Below are 22,692 nucleotides of genomic sequence, written 5' to 3' on the forward strand. Positions count from 1 at the left end.
TTCTGTTTTCGCTTTTTTTCATTTGTGTTAAGTGTGAACTAGCAAGGCTCGCGCCTCTAAGCCTGACTCACTCTAACTCAACCACAATTGAATTAACTACATATGATGCTGCAATGGCGAGCTATATATCCCACTACTTACCGAGTTTCAAGACGCCATTGAATTTTGAAGGTACATCTCAGGATGTCGAGACGTTAAACTCAGGAGAACCTGGCCACGTCCAATATATTGCCATCATTGAAACCAATAACGATGCACAGGGTACAAAGGAGGAGCTGGACTCTAAATTGAACAAAAGATTGATCACGTTTGCACACAGTGATACTAAAGTTGAGATTAGTTCCAATGTCAAGATACGATTAGCCGGGCTATTGCAAGGGGTGTATGCTTTTTCCCTGGAATTTGTCACATCCCACAATGGTGCAAAGAATATAAGGAAACCAATGGTTATAAGTTCAAAAGGTGAGAGCTTTGTGGTGGTCCAAATTGAGGAGTCATTTACTCTTGTATGCTCCATAGCATCTGATGACAAAATCGTGATTAAGCAATTACAGTATATACTAAAGCAGCAACATCGGTTTTTTGTTTTATTTCACAAATCTTTGGGTACTATAAAAAAAGAAACCGGGGTTGATCTGTTGCGGAATCTACTAACTCAATGGTGGAGTAATTTCGTCTTTAAGTACAATGAGAAACTGAGTACCAGCGAGATCAAATGGCCAAATAGTCTCAACTATACGGGATTCAATAGCTTTATTCTGGTAGGTTACAAAAAGTCATCCACTTCTTTGCCAAATAAAGTCAAGGATGAGTTTAGAAAGTTGATTTTAGAAGAGGAGTTGTTACCACATGGCCTTGTCATTAGTAGTTTAACACCCACTATTGCAAAGAAGATGGGTCTCATTCACGCACAGCCAATGACAGATAAATTGGAACCTCAGTCGTTGGTGGATCTTCACAACTGGATGGAATTTGACTGCGCAATGCATGCCAGCGACAAGGAACGTACTTGCCCTGGTGAAAGTGAAATCAGAACGGGAGAAGATGCGACTAGCTTTCTAAATCCAGTGACTTTGACCAACAATCTAGTGGTTCTGCCGTGGAATAAAATGTCTGATCTCATTCGTGGTGGTAGTGCGACAGATACGACTAGTGTATACGAGGATTCGCTGCAACACGATCCCAATACTTCCGAATCATGGCTTTCCCGTACCGTTTTTGGGAACTCAAGGGAGAGTAACGTTTCTGCGGGACATTCACGGGAGCTGATTGACGCGCAAGAGTCGGTAAACCTGCGTGAGCATCAGTTTGATCATTTCTTGTACGGTATTCAACGGGATCATTCGATTTCAAGAAAGCTCGTTTACCTCCCAACAAAGGACAGCTGTCTAAGTACGCGTGAGGAAGAACCATCAAATGAGTTGGAGTACCAACTAGTTACGTATTGCCATGACGATATTTTCATCACTTTAATTTACGACTCGCTGGAAACATCACATCTCGATGATGCTGGCTTTTATCGGCATTTAACGTGTACAATATTTGAACCACTACACGAGGAAATTACACAATTTCAAACATCAACTTTAGGAACTAGCACGAATTCGGTAACCACATTAAACTTGACCAACATTGATAGCAATTTCTTGTACAGTGTGTCTGATTTCAAACGTATGAACTATGCATCATCCATCCCCTTGATTCTTGATCAAACACACGAGAAGTTTCCCACTATCGTCAATATTCATGATCAATTAATCAAAATTTGCGAAAATTTTGATTTTACAGCCCATGAATTTTATCATAAATTCACCTTGGGAAGCAAACATGATTGGATGAGTTATATTATCAAGTATGACAATAAATTGATTATCGTTATCAAAAATAACAATAAGACCACTAGTGGCGGTGGCGGAGGTGGTGTAGTTGTGCCACCTGAAGAAAGAAACATGGTGAATCAAATTACTGGTCTTGTGTCTGACTATGCAAGTTTAGGATTTTTGGAAAATCTAGGTGATGACGTCAAGTATTGGTTGGGGCAAGTGATTAATACAGAGTAAATAGAAAATGCTAAAGTGGAGACTTTTGCAAGTGTAAAGGTGGTTTCATATCGATAGATGTAAGTACTTTTTAAAGCATTTGGTAGCCTCTCAACTACATGGTTTCAAAAATGAAGTATTGGAATACAAATCAAAGCCTAAACATTTTGACCCCAGTTCCAACACCTGAATGATTACTATAACTTCACGAGAGTTACTTAACAATTGTCCTAGCCTGGTACTAGATAAACTAAAGCAATATGAATCTGACACACGAGAAACTCAGGTTGACAATCACGATGTACTGTCGTCACCATCAGTGCCTTCATTATCGTTAAATCAGTTAATACATTCTACGCTAACTACTGCAGTACAATCCCCTCAACAACAACAACCAGTACCCCCACAAGGAAGCATTAGTATCAATATCAGCGATGTGATACTAGATGTTGAAAACCTACCGCAAATGTTTCAAGACGAACAAACAACAACTAGCTATGATTCGAATAAGGAGATGGATTTGGTTGGGGACGACGAGGTAGACCCTAAAGTGGAGGAGTACCTAAGATTCAAGAGAGATCATCAATTAAAATTTCTCAAGGAGGTGAAGATGAAGGGATTGGTGTTGAAGGGAAGTAGTGGTAAGGGTGGAGGAGGAGTTGATCAAACGCAAACCAACAAGTTTATGAATTATTGATAATGCTACATAGAGTAGAAAGTCTCTTATAAATAAGCTCCATTAAATAATTGAAAATTTCTTATACAATCTAGTTTCGAAATCTACTTCATTTTAACAAAGACACCCTCATCCAAGTTCATTGTCAAATGAACACATTTCTTTGGTGGATAGGTATCGTCTTGGGATTCCAAAGTTGGAAACATTTGCACCAATCTAGCAACAACATAACTAGCTTCAGTTAAAGCAAATTGTTGTCCTAAACAGATACGTGGACCACCATTGAATGGCAAATATGCCCAACCCAATCTCTTGATATTTTCCCATCTTTCTGGTTTAAACTCCTTCGAATCTTTTCCATAGTACTCCTCCAATCTATGGGTTTTGTAAACGGTGTATGCAACGGTTGATCCCTTAGGAACAAAGATTGGTTTGGTACCATCAGCACCACCACCACGAGGTAATGTAGTGTCTCTAGTGGCTGTTCTGAAGTTGACAGGAACGGATGGATACAATCTGAGGGTTTCATTAAGTACTGCTTTCAAGTATTCACATTTCTTTAAAGTTTCAAAAGTTATCGATTCAACTCTTGCATCTTCACCGTCGCCAAAGTTTTCAACAATTTCTTGTCTCAATTTTTGCCAAACTTGAGGGTTTCTTGCCAATTCATACATGGTGAATGACAACAATCCAGCTGTAGTGTCTCTACCTGCAACCATAATATTTAATAACTGATCTTGCAAAACTTGTGGGTTCTTGGTTTGTTTAACCAATTCATAGAGGAAAATGTAACCATCCTTCGATTTCTCTTCCAATTCTTCTGGGGTAAAATTAAGGGCCTTGTTGACAAAATATTGAGCCAAATGTTGCACCTTTTTGTTGCAGTCTCTGAATTCCTTGGGGTTAATGAGGAAATAAAACATTTGCAAATACGTTCTAGTAGCAAGGTACTTCTGAGACTTGTTGAATGCGTCAGCAAAATGTTCTCTTCCAGGAATGTCATTTGGTGGAGCAATACCTAATTTGTCATCATACAAAGAATGGACTGATTCTCCAAATAAAAACTCAGTAGCAGTGTCAACTGTAAACTTGAAAAACAATTCTTGCAAGTCAAAAGTTTGGAAATTGGTAGATTTAATGTGTTTGGCAAGAATTTGCAAATGTGGTTCCAAAGACTTGACGTGGGCAATTTGTTCTCTAGCAAACTGTGGACGCAACATTGCTCGAGAATCTTTCCATCCATTACCATCCAAAGTAAAAATTCCATCTCCCAAAAGTGGAGCAAAGTGAGCATGTCTTGTACCTAATGAAAAATCATTAAATTGAGTGGCCAATACTGCCTTGATATTTTCAGGATCGACAGTCAACACAATTTTTAATAAACCAGTAACATTCAAGTACATTGAGTGGTTTGGGTACTCGTCAAATTGTTCATCACCCCAATCAACTAATCTACCTTGATTCTTCTTTTTGACCGCTTCAATCAAAGCAAATACACCAGTGAATCCAGCTTTACGGAATTTTGGTGGATCTTGACAACCCAATTTCCAACCAACATAAGCATTTCTTATGTTTAATAATGGGATATAAGTTAATAAAATGATAAATACAATACTGTACCATTTGGTCAAGTATGGGAGTAGTTTTTCACCAAAGTCTGATGCTTGGTCTAGTATGGAAGACATTGTTGTATAGTAAAAGTGTATTTTAGTATGTGTGTGTGTGTGTGTGTATGTGTGTACAATATGTGTGTCTATCAATGACTTGTAAAATGAATATAGTGAGAGTATAAGCTTAGTACTAATAGTATGTGTGAAGAGGGAAATAAAGAAATGGGGTAAGTCATTGGTATATATATATATCAGACCCTAAACTTAGTCAGTGATAATTTTGTTGGCTCTTCAATTGTTATAATTGTTATTGTTGTTATTATTGTGTTTAATTATTTAGTTAGCGGAATATTAGTTGCTACCATCGGAGATTACCTACTTTATCGTGCACTTTTGACCAAAAAAATTAAAACTACTTAATATAGCAATATCTTAATACACAAAAAAAAAGAATAATAACTGTTGTAAGTGGGGTAGAGGTTCCAGAATTTTATTATACTCAATGATGATATCATGTCAAGTGTAAACACCATCGTATCTAGCATCGCTATTACCTCGATAAGTTGAATCAGAGAGGAAGAGTTACAGTGGACTAGTTTTTAAACGAGTCAGGTTAAATGGATTGAAAATGGGTGGGGTAGCAAACATTTTATTCGAATGACGTAAAAAATTTTTGGGTTAATGGTTATATCGATATACCCCACACAAACACAAATGAAGATACACAAACTATTCCATTCAACTGTTCTTTCTTCCTTTGCTAGTGTGATGTAGTTATGTATTGATTTGGTTTAAGGGTCATCTTCCCTACTTTGTCATCACGTGCATGGGCTATACGCCTCTTCCCTTTTGCTTTATTCCTCATCATTGCATTGAACATGTACTAAAGTTCGTGCAGTTTTATACTTTGTGAAACATCTACAGAATTTTCACATTCACTATGACTCTCTTGTCACGCTCTATTACTGCTTGTAATCAATACTAAAAGATATGTCGTACCATCCTCAGCATGTGATTCAAAGCTTTCATTATGGTGCTTGTCCAATACAATTGATGATGATAAATAAAGAAAACGATAAAAAGGATTTAATGCATAAAGGGTAATAACAACAATAATAATATGACAGAATAATTTTTTTTCTTGCTACTGTTGTATACGTTAAATCCGAAACTTGCATTCCATTATTACACAAAAATCAACTCCGATATCTACCAGTTCAGCGGAATTAACCAAAATACACGCTTAAGTTGCATCGTCACCTGGAGTGTGACATTGTTGATTGGTACAAAGTACCCCTTACTCTCATATATTTTGCACCTCAAAACGATGCAGAAACTAATCGTTACTCTGAAAGCTGTTGCTTTTCATTTAATTCAGAAAAAGAAGAGTATCTCAACTCCTAGTTACTAAGAGAAAGCTATCTAGCATTAACTATATTGAAAAAGTCTCATGATAATATAAACGGTTTCTACTATTGTATTGTCTCCCACTTTCATACGTTTGGTTCTTACCAAACCGTTTTTTACAAATAAAACACATGTGAAAAGATGGCAATTCGGAGAATAACAATGAAAAGGGACTCGGTCTAGTCCATTTGCAAGAATTTTCCCTACAATCTCATCAACACACTGTTGTCGTGGATATGTAGTTCATCAACATACAAACTTTTGCATGGATTTGCAACCCAAAAAACTACAAAAATAATTGACCTTGAAGTCTCTCATCCACAAACTTTTGCACGGATTTGCAACCCAAAAAAATACAAAAATAATTGACCTTGAAGTCTCTCATCCACAAACTTTACACCGCCGTTGCCTTTCGCTAGACATATGCTTTTACTAAATGAGCTTTACTTAGTCAACCACATGTCGCAACTCAGGTAACAAAATAGAAAAACCACTAGTAAATATAAAAAAGTTGATAATTAAGCACTGTTTGCGAAATACCATTCCAACTTCGCGTTATGCTCAAACATATGATCTTACCACACCATCACAGCCTACCTCGAAAAAAGCAATAAAAAAAAAATATTTTGATATGCCTTCAAAATTTATGTTTGGACGAGATGAGAGTCGAACTCATGACCTTCTGCTTGCAAGGCAGACGCGCTACCAACTACGCCACACGCCCATTTTACAAGCTATTGTGAATGCATGAAATTACATGTCACTTAACATTAATCACGTGCTTTTGGGATGATATTCATAGCGTTGACAGTTGGTCAAATTTGGCAAACCCCCTATCACGACAGTTCAGCAATCCCCATAGTCACTCACTAATTGATTAGACGATAGAATTCATAACAGTCAAATAAACACCTGGTGTTTAGCAATGGAACTTCGTTGTTATTAAAAGGAGCTAAAAGGTAAAGTAGAAAGGACCGTTAGTGTTTATCATCCAGCCTAATAAAGCTCTGTGGAGTTACCGCTTATGGATTATCAACTAGAATAGAAAATAACGAACAAACGTTTGTACATGTCAACTAGCAGTTTATCCTAAAGAAGGAATTGGAGATTGGGTTTGGTTGGCTTTTCACTGGAGTGACAAGAAAGACCGAGATTGTGCTCTTTGATTCCCTTAGGGGATATCTGAATATAAAAAAGCACTTGTTTGGTTCCATTATTATGTACTAAACACCGATTGAAACGTATCAACAAACTTGAAAAGATAGGTTCAGACAATATCGTTGGCTCTTGCTCATGATGGCAACGCCTGCACAAATGTTTATCTTATTGTTAACTAAGTTATTTCACTTAACTAGAAACCTATTCACACCTAGATAATCCAAAGATTGCTACATATTTATAAACCGACTCTCTTTAATGGTCTCCACTCTTATGTGTTAGTCACGCAAGTTATACATCCCCTCACTTACATGTGTTAATCTCGCAAATAACACAACGCTACACACAAGACGTCACTATTCGCACATATGACCTCCCTACACACAAGACGTCTGCACACATACATACAACCTCACTAGACTCCACACTCTTATCACAACAACACCTAACAACACACAACACGTCATCATACACACACATATAACACATTTTAGCTCCCCATGCTTTTATTACAACATATCTGGTACAGTCCAATTACCTTTGGCTACTCTTTTAAATCATAACCAAAAAGGGTACCATCGTCATATAATATATGAAGCAAAAACGACGGACTGTTCTTCTCACCTCCAACAATGCCACAATCGCAATCCCCATTATTGGCACCTTCTTGACTACCTTTTTCTCGTACACTCAATCCAACAATGCTTCTATAATCACCAGTTTCAGCAACTGCCATCCTAAAAGCATTGGGGAAAACATGTTCTTGCCTCATTCCATATACCCCTCTGTATGTGCATAATCTCATAATCGTCACCATACCTTGCTGGGAAACGGCAATAAAGCATGACAATTCTGGTATCACAGCTGAAATAGAAAGTCTATTTGAATAACAACTATCTTGCTTCCGCCCCAAATCCAAGTTGAACAACGGATTAGTAGCGCAAGGACAATACAAGGATGGATATTTGAACAACGCAGCTTTCTTTGATGTAGTCACAACCAAGAAATCGTCAACAAGGTTTCGCCTCTTTTCGTAAAGTATAAAGTCTCTGTGAATTCGTTTATATTCATCACTGATGTTTGTCATTTTAGCAACTGGCGGGATCCGAATAGTAGGATCTGCAACACCATTGAAATCTATAGACTCTGATTTGTAAAATTGGTACTTTGCAGCAACACCAAGACTTGTTTGATTACCAATGATCCCATCACTCTCACTGTCATCAATTCTCTCCTCGTGTGACTTGTGACCACGTTTCCCTTTCAAGATTGCACTTTCTGCTATAATTCGTGATTGCTCCTTTTCATCGTCAATTTCGCAATCACCGAAAACCGATTGCAATGACCCAACCGGTAGAAACCAATTGTGATGGAAAGGTTGGACCGTCCAGCAATCCTCGTTCAAAACACAACGTGACACAATCAAAGGCTCTTGAAAGCAAACTCTTTTGAAGACGTTATTCCCGCGACTGATCAAATCATCGTATAGATCATGATTCCGGTGACGACGATACACATCGTCATCTCCGTTACCATACTCCAAGGACTCAATCAAGGGATCTGTGTAGTATACCCTTCCATTTGTGAAAAAATCCAAAGCTGACTTGTCCAATGGTCCCGCATTGAGTACAAAATGGAACTCAAAAATTATTAGTTCTCCAGAAATGGAGGCACAAGCAACGTGGATGGTTTCCTCCGTGTACTTTACTATGGATACACTGGGAACATTATGTAACACTTGTTGTGATTTTACATGATAAAACCTCCCGTCCAACTCATGATAGAACAACAAAACAACACTTTGCGAGTTGTCTGAAGCAACAATGATGTTTTCCCTTATATCAAGTCCCCATACTGAAGCACTTAACCTCAACTTGAAATCTGGTGATATAGCTAAATTTCTGAAATCGTCTCTCTCTCCTGAAGGATCAAGTGGTTTCATTTGTTCAATAAATCGTTCGGCAAACCATATTAACAAACGTCCATCGTCAACACATGCGCAAACAACAGTCTTGCCAAGGAACTGACAACTTCTGATAAAATTTATACCATGTGGGAAATGCGGCCACGTGGAAACTACTTGGTCCGTAGTTGACGAAAATGAAGGTTTGGTGTCAAATCGTAAACGAGGTTTTCCATTTGGCAAATTTTTTATTGGATCAAAGTCATATATATTTAGCCAAGACCCAACACCAATAACAAGGTAATCACTGTCTTGGGAAAATATGCAACTTAAATTATTCCTATACCTCATACAGTCTTTCATTGGGGTCAATGTTGTTTCTCCGATTGCCCTTAATTTCAATCCATTGTGAAACTTTTCTGCTGGAGCTTGTTGTAGTAGAAACTCGTTTCGATCACGTTCAATTTTAACCTGATAGCTGCTGTCCCTGTCAAGTTTGCGTACTGGCGGGGAGTAAATAAAGTTTGCTTTATCATGTAAGATAGGATATTTGAATTTCACACTTGACAGGGGTTTCTCTGTATACTTGTAGTTGCGATCAATTTGACCAAGACGAGATATGGTAGATCTACTTATACCAGAGGAGGTGAAGTTAATGGCATTAAAATGCAGATCGAAATCCTCCAGAATTTCATCTTCATGTATCCTCAATCTTTGCTCCGGGTTGCTAACTTCACCCACGTTTGTTCCCACTCCGAACCGACTTGCGAAATCTTCTGTTTCCATACTTGCCATAGGATGTTCCACTAAAGTGTCATGATTTGCAAGTTGCGGAAGAATTACCAGTACATACCCATCTCCATTGTCTGAACGATCATCAGTTCGATTTTCCTCACTCCACATTCCCACTGTATCAAATCCATCTTCAGATTCCGGGTTAAATCCATCTTCAGATTCCGTGTTAAATCCATCTGCTTGAACTTCGTTGTCATTGGAAATATTCTGAATCATCTCGCCTTCATCCATGTATTCGTCTTCGGACAGGTCAAAAGTGTCCCTTCCCTGAGGTCTGTACCTCACATGATCATATCTTGTTGTGTTTTGTTGACTAATCAATGATCGCTGGACACCTCGTACTGCAAGAAATTCCTCGAATCCATCCATTTGGGTGGCGAATAGTTCGAGAAGTGATTGTGCCAGCTTCAAATCGTAGTAAAACCGTTAATATTGTATACGTAATTTGTTCTGTGACGTAGTCTACTACAAATAACCCGATCTAATCATTCACTTTTGGTGTCGGTTGCGCTTTGTAACGTTGTCTAGACGACGCTACCAAAAGTATTTCGGTTAGATAAAACACCAAAATTGCAAGTCATTCCAACAGAGCTGCTCCATATTTGTAGAGAAAAAGCAGTTTCAAGACAAAAAAAAAGTAAAGACGGAGGTACCAAATAATCCTGAACTGGTGGAAAAAGCACGTCTCTCGTGCATAAAAGATTGAACAAATATTTGATCAGTAAGCAAGCCCTCATTTGCAGTTCCATTGTTATTGATACCTTTCACTGGAATGATAACCTCTCATCTCAAACAGCATGGGATGAACCTCGTTTTGTACACGAGAGGCGCATCAGTACGGTGCTATGAATTGTTCAGTCAGTGCAAGATGCAACCACAGTTTTTTACATGCAACGAGTGTTAAAAACCCACCAGATCGGAGAAATTGAAAAGAATTTCTAATAACTTTTACATAACATCTATAGCAAAAGCTTAAACAACGAAACCACCAGCAAGTGCAACTATAACTGCAACCACCAACCCCATTTGACATCCATAGACCTTGACAATGGTGCACCACGCTGACTATACCAACTTTTCGAATTCGTCTTCATCCAGTTCTAAACGAGAAACGCTTCAACAGGTTCTTGATGCATATACTGCTCTCGAAACTCCGTACTTGATCTCCAACTTATCTAACTGCGCATCACTCTTATGGCATGCATATCATTCACTTGGTATTAATGTGAACTGGTCTGGGTTCTACATTGATCATCAATATCAAATCAGCAATGTCAAAATCGGCAACGACCATAACTCCATTGAAACTGAAGGTACGTCTTCCACCCCAAAGCTACTCATTCTAGGTCCATTTCATGGAAAAGTTGCATGCCAATCAATACAGTGGGGTAAGGGGGTTTGCGGAACTGCGGCATCGACAGCTGAAACTCAAGTTGTACCTAATATTGATGAGTTCCCTGGTCATATAGCATGCGATGGTGAAACAAAGTCAGAGATTGTTGTACCTATCAAAGTCAACATGCCTGAGTCTGTTGAGAAGACGCTGTCGTCAGTGGTGGTGGGAGTCATTGATTTGGATTGCTTGGATCTTAACGGGTTTGACGACATTGATAAAGAGTATTTAGAACAATTGGCCAAATTACTAAGCAAGAGTTTCTAATGGAAGGACATTGCTGAAATGGCCCTATGTTTCAGCATGATTCGTACGGTAATCTTGTAATGGAATAATACATATATTAATAGACTAGGTAGATTATATAAAAAAAAAAATAATGCCAAATTAGCTATTTATAGGTAAGTATACACGTGTGAATATCTTCCACACTTTAAAGCTCATTGCGGAAGGTGTTATAAATACAATTGAAAAAGTGTCAGAGCGATGGACTAGACACAACAACAACAACAACAACACCCTCACCACTTCTATTCAGTTGCTTCAGCTCTCCTTTGCTCTTCCCTTTCCAAATTGTGATACAACAACAGTTTAGCTTTTTCCACGGCTTGTTGGGTACCAGTTATAGTGAATACTCGCTCATCTGAACCTTCAACAGCTTCGCCAATTCCAATCATGGCTCCACTGACTTTCCTCACCCCTTGGATTCTTGATCCATTCTTGCCGATTAAAGCTCCAACCATATCATTAGGGAAGCTGATCGTTGCAGTAGACTTTCTTGTTGACTGATGACTCTTGGGAACGTAGTAGGTAGTGGTGCCAACGCTCGATGAGAAATCTTCAATTAAGCAACGTGAAATAATTCTCAATGCGTCATACAAGTCATCCACCGTTCCTTGCAATTCCACTAATCTTTCGTTAGACCCAGGTAAAAACGATTTAGAAGCAATCATGGAAATACCGAAATTGTGTTGAATTTGTTGAATTCTTGCACCCTTGGCACCAATTAATGTGCCCATTTGACTATTAGGGATCAATAATCTTAAAATTGTTGTCTCATGTTCAACACACGGAGTCGAGCTCAATTGTTTTAATGGAAAATAGTTGTAAGTTTCAATTGATGATCCAAGTAATGCTTGAGCAAAATAACTCAAAGCCTTGGCACAATCGTCCAATTTACCGGAAACAGTCAAGATACGCTCGTGGGTACCAGCAATCAATCGAGAAATTCCTGCTTTGGTGTTTGTTTCTTCTCTAATTGAATCAATAACTTTCCCATTTTGTCCAATCAAACAACCAGCTTCTTTGGCTGATACCAAAACACGGTAATTTATCAATGCATCGGCGTTGGTGTTGTCATCCAATGAGGGTAATGAAGTAGAATGATCATACCCATCATCATGGTCGTGATGTTCCTGTGATGAAGCAGCATCGGTGGCGGCGACATGGTCAGAACTTGCAGCATGAGCTTCAGTACTATTGACAGAGACAGCAGCAGCTGTGTTGGCATTGGTATTGCCAGTATTGTTTGTATTGCTTCCTGTAGATGCAATAGCATGACCCTCAGGATGTGATTGGGTTTCAGTGGCGGACTGGTTACCAGTTAACTTGGGTTCGTTTTCAGAAGTGAAATTGGTGTCAAACAATGATTCCGTCATAGTGCTTGGAGATGTCGATAAAAGTTAAAGATTGGGGATAAGTTTTAATTTGGTGACCTTGAAAATGCGGTGAAGATTTTTATTTTTTGTATGTGTATGTGTGTGTGGGGGGGGGGGGAAGTGAAAGAGTCAACTGTGTTATTGGTTGTGGAAGATCAAATTGATCAATGATTGGATGGTGAAGAATGTGATTGGAGATGTATTTGGATAAGATGGATGTCCCAGGTTTATGATAACTCGATATCCTTCTTTGGCTTTGACTAAGATTCGACAAGTGTTTGTTGGTGATTTTTCTCTTCAAATTTTTTTTTTTTTCGCCAACACTTTTTCTCTCTTTGATGAGTGTCGTGTAAAAGTAAAGAGCGACACAATCATTTGGTTGTGTTTTGCACGACCAGTGGTGGTGGTTGCAAAAGAGCTTCATTTTGGAAAAGAGAGGTAAAACTATGTACACATTCTTGTCTCTAAAGAATTGGGTGTTACATTTTGGTTATTTCATTTGGCAAAACAAGTACAAAGCAATACAAGAAGCTCCAAGTTTATTGCATCAGACAACGAAAATTGCTATCCAATCATCATTTCACTTGCTCTTTATTTTTGAAGTAGTAATATTTCTTTGTCTTTTTCTTCTTCTTCGTTTTGGTTTCTCGATTAGCCATCATTTGTTCAATAAAGTTCATGGTTTCCTCATCAGAGCTTTCGTGCTCTGATCTCAACACATGGTTCCATTCTCGGCCTTCTGAGCCTACAATATCTCGATCTTCAACAATGCCAACTACTTTGGCTTCCTGTGGTTTATTACTCTTTCTTTCATTTTGGACAATGCTATCAGCACGTTTTTCACCTTCACGAGCTGGAACATCAACAGTCATACCTGCTAATTCCTTTCCATTGGTGCCAGCTAACTCTTCTTCACTTCCGACATATACGTAATCACCATTAGTGGATTCAGTATCTTCCTTGGCATCGGGATGGCATTCGCCACTTCGGAGTTTAATCTCACTAACTTTCTCAACATTTAATTTAAGTGGTGTCTGGACAGCTTCGTCAACGTCTTTATTACCTTTTACCAATGTGTAACCGTTACCAACCTTGTTCAAATACAAGTTACTGGATACGATGTTGTCAAGAATTCTGTCAATGGTTTCATCAAAATTGTCATCAAAATTGCCATCTTCTTCCTCTTGGCAGATACCGTGGCATTCATCATCACTTTCCAAATGTTTTAGACACTCATTTACCCCACAAATGGAATCGTCTCCAACTAGTAAAACCTGTGTGCACATAGGAAACAAACAACAGTATAACATCAAGTGAAATTCCTTATTACGGATACGTAAAGGCAGCCGTCTTATTCCAACACCATTACAATATATTATCCTATTCTTTATCTGACGGTCTTTATTTCGTTTGTATTTGAAGTATGCAACTTTCAATTTGAATTCAATGGGTATTATGCACTGATAGATTATGTCGAAATCAATGCGAATGGGATTATTAGGATACACGATTACCAATTGAGGTTGGCGGAAATAACTGAAACACATGGTTGAAGAAGATGTTTTGGCACGGAGAAAGACTGAATTGATTTAAAAAGAGTGGGATAGGTCAATTACTTCAGAAATTTTTACAACCAAAAATTTTTGGCAGCACAATTGTATGTATCAACATTCGAAATACGAGGGAGTCCTTGACTTTAGATATTCAAGTGACCTTCTTTGTTCAGCTAGATTCCGTGTCGTTGCCACCGCTTCTGTGTAGCTAATCACTTTTTATTACAGAAAGCTAGCACTGATCCTCTTGTGATGTAAGATACTTTATACAACGATTCTTGGAGTAAAGAAGCTGTGGGTTAAATTTGATGCAATAAAGTTTGTTTGAGTGCATTCTATGTTGTATTGAGCCCCCCCACTCCTTCTAATCGGTTATTGTATTTCGAAACTACTGATGGAACGGTTGATTGAAGCGCATCTACTTTAATTGAAAAGTCCGAATCAATATATCAGAGAGAAGAAGCCACTGGTTGGTGTCAATAGCAGCTTTTGATGTAACCTGAAATTGTGGCGACAACTACCATTGGTTTATCGCCTTAAAATAACCGTTCAATTAGCATGAGCTATAATCAGCAACAAGAAATGAGCTCAAAAGCATTCTAATACTATCCTTTAAGAATATATGGTTCCTCTCCAATCTCTTCAATCCGAGTAGCATACAACTTCGAAATATCGGCTTTTGTAAACTATTGACGTTTGCCTTTAAGAAAAAGAAATATGAGAAAAAGCCAATCTGCAGTAGAGGGTATAACAATAAATTGATGTATACTGATTCTAAAGTCCAAGGTATGATTTCTTCTAATTCATCTCAAGAATCTGTTTTAATGGTGTTGCAATTCCATTGGCTAACAGGAAGCAAGAAAAGCGGGAACGACACAATTCGAAAATCTTGTGAACAATCTTTATTCAAAAATATTATGGCAAAAGCCACCTCACCAAAAGCGTCACAAGAAAACTTCAGACCCATAATGCAACCAACAAAGAACATTCTTTGATGGTTACGTTGAAAAGACCATATCCTCTTGGCAAGAGGTGGTTCTTGTGAACTTTGCAAATTAAAAGTGTTACATAGGGCGCAAAAACTCAAAAGCACTTCCAAGATTCGCCAAAACTAATCTATAAAGTGACAATTAAAGATCGTAAAGAAAGGTAAATCTCCTTCATATTTATATTCGATTTTGCTAACACCAATAATAAAAAAAGAAATCGAGATGGAAACAATTAAAGTTAGTAGAAGTAGTAAGCATCTATTGTATGGGGTAATTGTAAAAATGCATGTGATATTTTTGTTTTGGTTGTGAACAGTCTACAAGTAGAAGAGGTAGGATAAGCGTATTCAAGTGTAATGAGAGAGTTGTTTGTAACAAAGTACCAACAAATTGTGATTGTGTTTTATTTTTGTGTCTAAATTCTTACTTTAAGGGGTGGTGACATAATTTAGAAAAAGTTTAGTTACTGTAGACTCATAAACTAGGGTAATGAACGTGAATGGACTGTAAATTTGGAAGACAAGTTCACATTACTCATGATGGTATACAATATGCAATCAAAGCTTTACAAGTATAATGAGGTGCTTGGGGAGTGTCCATTGAGGGTAGACCACTTTACTCAATTTTGCATTCTCTAATTTTTGTGTTTGTTTCTTTTATGTTTATAGCCTTAAAACGGTTTCCAACGGTTGTCAATTGGAGATTTGTGATTATCGTAAACTTGCCTGACCAATAACTTCATTCTCCCTCTCTTATAGGGGTACCCCTCACTTCTTTCACAGGTAATATTTCTATAATAGGGGCAAATTCTTCCATTCTGATTCAATTTTGCATGACTTTTCTTCCCCACTTTCCCATCGTTGCTAGCAATGACCCCCCGTTTTCTTTCAGTTCTAGAAGCTTTGGTGTTTATCCCTACAATGAAAAGCTATGCAACTATTCAGTTAGTACTTGTTGCACACCTTGTCCACACAAATGAGGTATCATTTTGCACGTGTAGTACACTTGAGTTATTTTAGCTTTGTGACAACAGCAGTACAGAAAGACAGGAAATTGTTTTGTATTGCTTGCAAAGTTTAGAAACTCGTTCCTTTGGATCATATACACTGGAAAGTGGTTTTCAGCCAACTTCGAGTATAGCTTTCAACTTTATTCATTAAACGTTATCAAGTGACCTCTCGCATTAAATTATTAAGTTTAAGATCACACTTTTTCTTTTGTCCGTCCGCCACTAAAAGAGACTCAAAAGCCATAAAACCCTGTGTGGCTGAATCACCAACTACATCCTGTAGTTCATTTAGAAAAAAGCCAATAGTTAGAGAGCAAGAAGAATCGGCAAAGAGATTATCATCTACAACCTGGTCCATTTTCAACACCGAGCTTCCCTAGGAATGTAAAAAAAAAGATGTCAAATCATGAAAACATAAAAAACAAAACTGACAAAGTTACCAGCAGCAACAAAACTGCATCAGCAAACATCACCAAGTACCGCAACCTTCCTCACACATGAGATCATCTTCATAGACTTTCAACACACCGACATATTTTCATCATTACTCTCAACAACCTTCAAACTCTTGTCCCCTCTTCCGCCAACTGCAATAATCCGTCATTGGCTCTGGACACTAGCTGGCCGGACTAGCACCCATCACACAACTCGGAACAAAGCAGCTGCTTCTAATCGAGGTTCAAAATTTTCATAGCTGTTTCTGAAACAAAGTAATATCAAAAATCACACCCAGGAAAGAGGAATTCTTTGACGACAATTCCGAGAATCGCGTGCTGATTAAAGCACCGTCAAAGTAGTTTTCCAAGTTGCAACCAATCCATCTTCTTGGCATATCATAAAAGTCAAGTTGTGATTTTTACTCCAAAACACTGCCATTGCCACTGTCATTGCCACTGTCATATTTGTCAATGAATCATTAAGCAGACTGGGGTCGGTTCACACGTTGAAAAATCTTGGGACGTTCCTCATCACCATCTAGCTCTGGACTATCCAATGTGATGCAAGATTTGTACCTCCTTAAACCGGTCCCGTCTTCAGCCTTTGTGCTAGGGTTTTGTTTCTTCATAGCTGACCTAAGTCCCTCAGTACTCTTCATCTTAGGGCGTTTTTTCAACTTCAACTTCTTCAAAACCCGTTTAACAAAAGCAAATGGTTTCCTGTGCTTTCGTTCCACGCGCACAACATCTGTAGGCTGTTTATCGTGTAAAATTAACCCTTCTAGATCAGTAATCTCCTTCTCTGTCTCAATTCTCTTGTGTAATTCGTTGACAAATCTCACTTTTCTTTTTGCCAAAACTCGTTTCTCATCAACAATTGCAGATGTACCAGATTCCAAATATTGAAGTGGTTGCACCTCTGGAACAGGAATGACTCTAACTCCATCAGGAACAAGCTGTGCAATTCTAAGTCCTGGGATCAAAGGTGCTTGGAATGTGTCTCCTGGAATAAAGTACCATGCATACAATGGGTTAATATCCACTGGTTCCATAAACCTAACCTTGTCACGAGGATTCATATAACCGATAACTTCTTCTGTTGGTGTCTCAGTTGACTCTTCAGGTACGTGTACATTTTCATTCATCTGTTCCTCTTCAGGTACGTCATTCATCTGCTGTCCATCATTAGGCGATTGCACCGTCTCATTTGGATCATCTTGTTGTTGGTCGATTGCAGTGACAGTAGCAGCTTCTTCTCTCTCACTAGCTTGACCAGGTGTAAACGCATCAGTGGTATCATTGCCGTTCAACAACTCATCAATGTTTGCATTTCCGTTGACTTCAAATTCATGGTCAATGACAATTTCTGTGGTCACAACAGCGGATACAGCATCAGCAGCACCAGCAGCAGAATTAACAGCAACAACAGGTTCAGGGAGGATGGTCACACTGGATTCATTTTCGGTTTCAGTATGCTCTAGGGAGCTTTTACTTGATCGAGGTTGACTTTCATCATTTTGGTATGCCAAATTTTCATGAGCCCAGGATGTGATTTCTAAATTGTTAGCAACAGCTTGGCGTTCATTGAGGCTACCATTCATCTTATAGTCAATTTCTGCACTGTTTACCTTAGAAATCTCTCCCGATACACGAAGTGCTTGTATTCTATCATAAGCAGCATACTCACCCGAGTAAATAGATGAAGTGTCTCTTGAAATGCAGTAGTTGTCAATGTCATATCTGTAGTCTGGAGCCAATTCAGTACCGGTTTGTTCATTTTTCTTCACAGGAACACAACTGGCTTTCTCATCTTGATTGAGGTGGTGGTGGTGGTGGTAACTGCTTACAAGGTGTTGAAAATCAAATATGGTAGCAAACTTCTGGCTGCAGTTTCTCTCATTGTTTGTATCCATGCATTCAAGATTAATGGTGTAATTGGTATAATTGACAGCTCTTGCGGAATCTCTGGCATATCCGATTGTGTTAAACCTGCCATAAATGTAACGAGGTGTTTTACGTTGCTCATACAAATCAGATTTATCAACTTTCAACCAACAATCACGATTCATACCTTCGTAAAATGACTCCTTGATTGCTGATTCATTCTCAACTTTGTTATTCAAACTATCATCGACATAACCTTCAAGGAAACTGGCATACTGAGGATCCTCTTCAGAGAACATGTTTTCAAATGGACATAATTCAGTTTGTCTCATGTTTTGATCCAAATGGAGATGATCGGTGTTTGACTTTAAGGTCTGTTGATTTGATGGGCTCATTTGGCTCTGAATGCTGACGTTATCAGTGGTTGCAACTGGTGGCGTAGAAAGTGATGATGGTTCAGTAGATTCATGCTCAACTTCATCTTGAGAATCTAAATGGTTTGTCGATTCGGTTGCTTTGTTCTCGGTGGTGGTTGTTGGTGGTGGTTGTAATGGAACAAAGGCTGGGCTACTTAACAAGAAACCCAAAGATGGATCATAACCAGGAATGGTGATTTGAATATCCACGTTCTTCCAGTCAATAAGGGAATACAACTGTTCTGGAGTAACTAAGTTGACTAAGGGAGACATTTTTATTGCGCGTATTATGTCAAATCGACTATTGTGGATAAAGGAAGGGGAATAATGTTGATGAAGAAGAAGAAGAAGTGGGATATAGTTTATGGATTTTGTAATTTGAACTTGGATTTCTCTATGGTGTATCAAATTTGAGCATATCAGAGTTTTTGCAACAGTATAGTGAAATGCATGAGGAGAGATAATTAGGAATATAAGAAGGGAAAGTTGTAGGTTGAAGTGTATATGCTTACGAGCAGAAATGCATCAGATGTAAATTGTTAGCCTTGGTGCTATTTCGACGCATATGTGTGCTGCCGTATCACTCTATTACACCAACTATCTGTGTCTCCAGCGTGTTATAGTAAATTATGCGTGTGTGGTTTGTGTTTGTACCGAGGAGAGAAACTAAATTTTTGCACCCAGATAAGAAAATTGTACATTTATGCACGAGCATCTACACTCAAATCCGTTTCCAATTTATTTTGGAGGTTGAATCTACACTCAACAGTTGAAGATAATGCATTTCGTTGTTGGAAGCTTTTGTAAAAATGTGACCGGGTGCTTGTTTTCTTGATCAACAAGGCAAAAGGCATCAAAACGGAGGTAAACTAGTGGCAGTATTGCCAAAATGACAACAAAGTAAGATCACCACACTACAACAGATAGCAAAGCTAAAGCAATTAAATCATGATAATAGCAGCAACAAAGGAAAAGCATTTAAAACTCCCCTCCTCACAGTATTTACCTTATAAAACACCTATATAATCTTTAGCATTGATTGTAGCATAACTACCTCTTCTAACTGGAATCTCTCTAATGAACATCGTATCGCCAGTAGACATAGATCCATCGCGACCACCAGCACTAATCATACCGCTTCCACTACTGCTGATACTATTGAAACCAAACTCTTGAATATTGGTTTCATCCAAGGGGTCGATTTCTTCGTTTTCACCGTCATCGTCAACGTCGCCGTGGCGATTATCTTCATCTTGTTGCACTCTCTCATATTCTTCTGCAACTCCTTGTTCAAGCTCTTCATCTTCGTGAGTGCACATATCAGCAAATGAGTAGAAATCAATAACTGGTGGTTGACTAATAGTTGGATGAGTATTGGATGAGGAAGAATGAGAATATTTGGGTTGCGAAGCTGAAGCTGAAGGCGAGGATTTACTTTTGGACGACGTTGAATTGTGGGATATTGGTGATGTGGGTGAAGTTGCTAAATTAGCACCCGATTGCGACCGTGTAACTAAGCTTGCCAATTTGGGTGACGATTTCCTAGTGATTACAATATTTTTTCCCAAATTAGGAGTATTTGTAGTTGCACTTGAAACAGAACCATCAGGGATGGTTTTATTACGTAAAAGACTAGTATTTCCAGCAAAGCTGGAAGATCTTAAATTAGCCATTTGAGGTCTAGATAAGAAGGAGATGCCACTAGCAGATGTAGTAGATTTAACTTTGCTAAGATGTGAGTTACCATTGCTGTTGGAGTTATTGTGGTGTTTTGAGTTATCCAACGTTGAAATTATCAGTTGCGAGATTATGCTTCTTGCTCTTGGTCTTAAAGTTGGTGAAACTGCATTCGATGAACCAGGCACAGGAGCTGGTGCTGATGATAAGCTCAGAGTTGATTGGTTATTTGGCTTGAACTTGCATTCGGCATTGTTACATCCATTACCATTGTTGTTGTTGTTGTTGTTGTTGTCGTTGTTATTGTTGTTATACTTTGGATTGAAGAAGGAGTCTCTTCCCTTGAACGAGACGCATGAAGGTAATGATGTGATATCACCATCACAATAACAATTTAACTTGACTTGATCTAATTGAATGTTTGGATTAACCAAGATTTCTGCAGTCGTGTCTAATATTGGACTAGTGTAGTTTTCTATATTATGGTGGAACGGTGTTTCAGGATTTGTAAAAGTGAGGATTGAACTACCATTGGTGACAGATCTTTCAAAGATATCACTTGAGGACGAGTTACAAGAAGCAACCGAATTGTAACGTGACCGAGTAAGTGGTGTAGCAAGATGATGATGATTTTGTTGAGAAGGTGATTGACCTTGATGGTTTGAGTTTGAGTGGGCGTGGCTCTTGGCTTGTTGTTCTGGTTGCAATTGCAGTTGCAGTTGCAGTTGCAGTTGCAGTTGCTCTTGTTTGTCAATGATTTCTGGACTTGTGGGAGCAACAGTCGGTACAGCTGGCGACAACTTCAACTTGTTGATTGTTTTCTTGACAAGTTTATGGAATCTCTCATCCTTGTTAGGGGAGGCAGAAGTGGGTTGCTGATGTTGTTGGTGGTGGTGATTAGAAAGCTGTTGTGACTTGGGAGACTGAGGCTGTGGTTGCTGTAAAGTAGGGTTTGATGAGTTTGTGTTACGAGCCGATCCCATTTCAGCTGCTGCGGTAGTTGCAGTAGTCGCAGTAGTCGCAGTAGTTGCCTCAGTAGCGACAGTACCACTACCACTACTCAATGGCGGTGGTGGTGATGATGATGATGATGATGACGATTTGTATCCTGGTAGATGGAAATGGTAGGTGGTACGATGATGTGCTTGAGGATGTGAAGTCAGCTTTTCTTGGGTGGTTTTGTTATCTTCACTATGAGTGATAGAGTTATCATACAGATGTGATGCAGCAGCAGCAGCAGCAGCAGGAGCAATAATAGACGTGGCTTCTCTATTTGAATTGTCGTGTTGTTGATCGTGTGTTTTTGTTTGTGTTTGTGGTTGTTCCTGTTCCTGTGGCTGTGTTGTTTCTTGTTGTTGTTGTTGTTGTTGTTGTTTCTTCTGACCTTCCGTTTGTTTCATAGAATTGCCACTTTTTACATCAGTATCTTGATAAATTGATGATGACAGGTTACTAAATATGTTGAAATGGACATTTAATCTGGACATTTGTGTGATTCAATGAATATAGATTGCTCTGTGATCATATATATCAATGTAGTAGTACTGAGTCGTGTAAAATGAAAAAAACACCTTTATTTCTTCTTCAATTGTTTGTAAAAAATAAAAAAAAAAAAGGATTGTTATCTGTTGTTATATATACTGGTGTTGTATCATATACTTTGTGTGTGTATATATATATATGTATATGTATATATATTGTATTGCGTGGGTATATGATGTGATATGGGTTGTATGGGGGGGAGGAGAACTTGGTGATGTTTTTATATATTTTTCAAAATGGTTTGTGTGAGTGAGTGTGAGTGTATTGTGTCTTAGTGTAATATGGATTTCTGTTTCTGTGGAAGGTCAGCACTTTTTTGTTGTTGGTTTCTGCTGTCTGTTTCTGTTTACAAAAAAAAAACAAAAATTAATATACTAAAAAAAAAAGTATGATGTATAGTAGTAATGGGTAACAGTATATGAGAATGTTGAGATTCTTGAGTTACAAATTGGTGAACTTTGATGCTGTGTTTCACTAAGTATCAAAAGGTTATGATTTATATTCCATCAATTGAAGCACAAGAAGGAATTTAACTTGTATATATAT

General features: G+C 38.4%; 9 protein-coding genes and 1 non-coding gene across 10 annotated transcripts; 3 read left to right on the forward strand and 7 right to left on the reverse strand. All coding sequences in view use genetic code 12, as the record gives it.

Moving 5' to 3' along the window:
• Nucleotides 1–113: 113 nt before the first annotated feature.
• Nucleotides 114–2,060, forward strand: CPAR2_600850 (uncharacterized protein; the record flags this gene model as incomplete). The annotated part of the gene is made up of 1 exon (XM_036812489.1): nt 114–2,060. The coding sequence occupies one exon, from the start codon at nt 114–116 to the stop codon at nt 2,058–2,060; it is 1,947 nt and encodes a 648-aa protein (XP_036662854.1).
• A 169-nt stretch (nt 2,061–2,229) lies between these two features.
• On the forward strand, nt 2,230–2,736 carry CPAR2_600860 (uncharacterized protein; the record flags this gene model as incomplete). The annotated part of the gene is made up of 1 exon (XM_036812500.1): nt 2,230–2,736. One exon carries the CDS (start codon nt 2,230–2,232, stop codon nt 2,734–2,736), a length of 507 nt encoding a protein of 168 aa, XP_036662855.1.
• An 83-nt stretch (nt 2,737–2,819) lies between these two features.
• Nucleotides 2,820–4,400, reverse strand: CPAR2_600870 (uncharacterized protein; the record flags this gene model as incomplete). The annotated part of the gene is made up of 1 exon (XM_036812511.1): nt 2,820–4,400. The coding sequence occupies one exon, from the start codon at nt 4,398–4,400 to the stop codon at nt 2,820–2,822; it is 1,581 nt and encodes a 526-aa protein (XP_036662856.1).
• Nucleotides 4,401–6,383: 1,983 nt separating this feature from the next.
• On the reverse strand, nt 6,384–6,456 carry CPAR2_t_cp_Ala(UGC)_65. The gene has a single exon. It is a non-coding gene; the product is annotated as a tRNA-Ala (tRNA).
• A 978-nt stretch (nt 6,457–7,434) lies between these two features.
• Nucleotides 7,435–9,957, reverse strand: CPAR2_600880 (uncharacterized protein; the record flags this gene model as incomplete). The annotated part of the gene is made up of 1 exon (XM_036812522.1): nt 7,435–9,957. One exon carries the CDS (start codon nt 9,955–9,957, stop codon nt 7,435–7,437), a length of 2,523 nt encoding a protein of 840 aa, XP_036662857.1.
• A 679-nt stretch (nt 9,958–10,636) lies between these two features.
• CPAR2_600890 (L-methionine (R)-S-oxide reductase) lies at nt 10,637–11,248 on the forward strand (the record flags this gene model as incomplete). Its single annotated transcript, XM_036812533.1, has 1 exon — nt 10,637–11,248. One exon carries the CDS (start codon nt 10,637–10,639, stop codon nt 11,246–11,248), a length of 612 nt encoding a protein of 203 aa, XP_036662858.1.
• Nucleotides 11,249–11,511: 263 nt separating this feature from the next.
• CPAR2_600900 (uncharacterized protein) lies at nt 11,512–12,639 on the reverse strand (the record flags this gene model as incomplete). The annotated part of the gene is made up of 1 exon (XM_036812544.1): nt 11,512–12,639. The coding sequence occupies one exon, from the start codon at nt 12,637–12,639 to the stop codon at nt 11,512–11,514; it is 1,128 nt and encodes a 375-aa protein (XP_036662859.1).
• Nucleotides 12,640–13,214: 575 nt separating this feature from the next.
• On the reverse strand, nt 13,215–14,186 carry CPAR2_600910 (uncharacterized protein; the record flags this gene model as incomplete). Its single annotated transcript, XM_036812555.1, has 1 exon — nt 13,215–14,186. One exon carries the CDS (start codon nt 14,184–14,186, stop codon nt 13,215–13,217), a length of 972 nt encoding a protein of 323 aa, XP_036662860.1.
• Nucleotides 14,187–17,106: 2,920 nt separating this feature from the next.
• CPAR2_600920 (uncharacterized protein) lies at nt 17,107–19,200 on the reverse strand (the record flags this gene model as incomplete). Its single annotated transcript, XM_036812566.1, has 1 exon — nt 17,107–19,200. One exon carries the CDS (start codon nt 19,198–19,200, stop codon nt 17,107–17,109), a length of 2,094 nt encoding a protein of 697 aa, XP_036662861.1.
• Nucleotides 19,201–19,934: 734 nt separating this feature from the next.
• CPAR2_600930 (uncharacterized protein) lies at nt 19,935–22,091 on the reverse strand (the record flags this gene model as incomplete). The annotated part of the gene is made up of 1 exon (XM_036812578.1): nt 19,935–22,091. The coding sequence occupies one exon, from the start codon at nt 22,089–22,091 to the stop codon at nt 19,935–19,937; it is 2,157 nt and encodes a 718-aa protein (XP_036662862.1).
• Nucleotides 22,092–22,692: the final 601 nt, after the last annotated feature.

This window comes from Candida parapsilosis, contig 005504, assembly GCF_000182765.1.
Source record: "Candida parapsilosis strain CDC317 annotated contig 005504".
NCBI classification, from domain to species: Eukaryota; Fungi; Ascomycota; class Pichiomycetes; order Serinales; family Debaryomycetaceae; genus Lodderomyces; species Lodderomyces parapsilosis.